General features: G+C 35.4%; 1 protein-coding gene across 1 annotated transcript; it reads right to left on the bottom strand.

The window, feature by feature from the left end:
- Positions 1 to 464: 464 nt before the first annotated feature.
- LOC145165405 (uncharacterized) lies at positions 465 to 2,300 on the bottom strand. Its single transcript, XM_079084140.1, has 5 exons — positions 1,893 to 2,300; positions 1,481 to 1,781; positions 1,247 to 1,405; positions 871 to 1,166; positions 465 to 762 (listed from the first exon to the last, which is right to left on the bottom strand). Exons 1-5 carry the CDS (start codon positions 2,088 to 2,090, stop codon positions 685 to 687), a joined length of 1,032 nt encoding a protein of 343 aa, XP_078940266.1. The 5' UTR covers positions 2,091 to 2,300; the 3' UTR covers positions 465 to 684.
- Between the last annotated feature and the right edge of the window lie 825 nt (positions 2,301 to 3,125).

Genomic DNA, 3,125 nt, shown 5'->3' with positions numbered 1-3,125 from the left:
TTTTATTAATATATATTGAATTTTTTATTTATTCATCGTTTCGTTTGTATTTATTTCAAAATTTTACTTTAAAAATGCTCAATGTTTACACAATGATTTTTTTTAATAAACTCATATAATACATGAATCTCACACGTCTAATAAGGAATAAAACCCAACAAGAATGAAACAAATATTCAATGTCTATCTTGGACATCAAATCAAGCCCTTGGCATCGACCGTCATGTCAACCCCTTGGTGTTTCGTCTTTAGTACACTAGCAACGCCCCTAAGACTCCCCATACAACATGTTGCAATGATTTTTTATTATTATATCTTTGTAAAATAGATTAAGGAAAGTTATAATCAACATTCAACAACTACCTTCACATGCAATGACAACAGATTGTGGAAATACAGTGAAGTCGCAAATCCTAGAAGAATGAGGACGATAAGAAAAAAAAAATGAAAATATGTATCGTATATGACTAGCAATTAGCTTGTTGTCAAATTTATAATTTTATATACAACAATTGTGTTTAAGGAATCACCAAGTAGCAGAAAGAATGTATAAAAGAACAAACGCCTATGAGATGAGGTTGAATATCCATAGCCTACCATCATTAGCCTTGAACGAATTTCAGACATATTATGATCAGTTTCAACTTTCAACATAACATTGACCAAGAAGTTGACCCACCAGCTTCACAATGTCGGAATCTTGGCTTTTCTTGATGCAGCAACAGCTTTTTCTAGGTCCATCTGGGACAAAGGCCTCGGTGCCTACCCAAATCCCAAAAACAAAAAAGATTCAGTTTTTACATAAACCCATCACAGTAAAAGAAGAAAGAAGATTTTAAAATCTTGAGGGTGATCATTATGTGTACTCACAGAAGATTGTTTCCCATTCTTTTCGTCTTTCAAAAACTCCATGAGAGGAAAATATGCAGCTTGTTTGCACACCTCAAAGATATCAGAACCACTGAAACCCCCACATAAACCAGCTACGTAATCAAAGTCAATATTCTCATCTATTCTTTCTCCCTTTAAAGTCACTTTCAGAATCTTTGATCGATCACTTTTTCCAGGTTTTCCAATTTCAAAAGCCTTTGGAAGACGTCTAAGTATTGCTTCATCAAGATCTGCAGGCCTATTGGTTGCTGCAAGTACCATCACTCGAGCATTCTCTGCAACAAAAACATACTTCAAACTCCATGAAAGTAATGCTTCACATGAACTAAACAACTATTTGTATAAGAATACTCACGATCTGTAGTGAACCCATCCCACAATGCCATGAACTCTGTTTTCATATTGGTTAAAACTTCATTGTCAGTTGAGCGTCTCTGTCCAAGGAAACTATCAACCTCATCAATGAAAATAATTGCAGGTTGTAGCTTATAAGCTAGGCTGAAAACAGCTGAAACTGATATAAAAGCAAGTAGGTTTAGCAATGGAATTATCGAAAGAAGAGATGAGGTTTAAGTATTATAAGACTTACCGAGTTTTTGAGCATCACCGAACCATTTGCTCATCAAATTGGAAACCCTAACATTGATAAAAACAGCTCCAGATTCCTTTGCAATGGCTTTGGCCAGCATCGTCTTCCCTGTTCCTGGAGGTCCATATAGCAACACCCCTTTTTGAGGACCAAGTAGCCTTCCGGAGCTGAATAACTCTGGCCTACGCAATGGAAGGATCACCAGTTCATGCAATGCCTGTTTAGTAGTGTCCAATCCTCCAATTGAATCAAACTCCACATCTATGTGGTCTGGATTTACAACATCACAAGCTATCATATCCTGTGTTAGAAATTATCCAACTCTTTTAACAATTTGAGTGCGATTAAACATAAAAAAACAAGAGTGAATGGAAGAAAACAAGAAATATAGAAGTAAAGGGAAATAACTTGCCTCGTAAGGAGTGGTCTGGATTGGCGTACGGCCTAATCGCTTGAAAAGCTGTTTACGTTGCTCAATTGCTCGTTTGTTTTCTTCGCGATTGGTGTCTAATTGACGAAGGCCTGCGAGCAATACCCAGTAACTAACAGCAGCAGTAGCGGCGTACCATATGAGGCTCTGTATAAGCTTCATCTTATTAGGGTCTGGCATTACCAGGGTTTCTGTTGAAATCCAGAAGTAAGATTGATCCGAGGAGTCGATAAATACTTTCCTTTCGCTATATGGAGTGGGAGGGATACATGGAAGCCCACTCACAGCCGACTTTAACTTCCTGGTGAAACACCGTTCGTATCTTGTGACTTTGTGACCCTCCGTGAGTGCTACCTTCCTCACAATCTATTCCTTCCTCTCTCTATCTCTCTTCGTTTCCCCACTTATAAAACACCATTCCCTAAGTGGAGTTGATATGGGCTGATGTAGCCATCAGTTTATGCGTAAGAGAACACTGCGGTCCAACGAAACCACAATGACTAAACCTCCTAAACAGAGCCCATCTATTAACAAAGAAATCAGGCCCAAATAGAGCCCGCCGCGAGATTTGGAAGGCCTTGTGCAATTTAATAAAAATTAGGTTCTAAAAGTTGAAAATTTTAAAATTTTAAACGAAGAAATTATAACTTTTATATTCTATTACAATATACCTAAATTAAAACTTCATTCAAAGTAATACACAAAAAGAAAATCATCTATTTGGAAACAACCATTCTTCTAATATTAGTTGAAACATTTTTTTCAATAATATCTTCATAAATAATTTTTTCCAAAAGGTTGTTTTCAATCATCATAATCAATCCATTATGTCTTGTTATCAAAACCAATCTATTAAATCGTTTTTGAATCACTATAGATCGTAAATAGACTTCAATATTTTCCAATTGGAAAACCTCCTCTCTACAAAACTAATAGGAACAATCAACATTACTCCACATAAAATAGATGTAAAAACTCTAATTTGCTTATGATAAAAATCAGAAATCAAAAAATTACATTCTAGTTTTTGACACTTCAAAAAAATCTGAATGCCATAAACTTCTAAACCTCAAAGCTGGAAGAAAAGTCAGCAGATTGTTGCTTCAACACTTCGAAATTTAAGAAAATGCAAATCAGAAAGAACGAAAAAGAAAACGGATTTACTTGTAAATAATATCATAAATACATCATATGTATAATACCTTTTGATTTTCG

Source organism: Lactuca virosa, chromosome 3, assembly GCF_052849685.1.
Source record: "Lactuca virosa cultivar CGN04683 chromosome 3, Lactuca_virosa_CGN04683_v6, whole genome shotgun sequence".
Lineage (NCBI taxonomy): Eukaryota > Viridiplantae > Streptophyta > Magnoliopsida > Asterales > Asteraceae > Lactuca > Lactuca virosa.
Note: the sequence above shows the minus strand (reverse complement) of the source record. Positions and strands in the feature narration are given on the sequence as shown.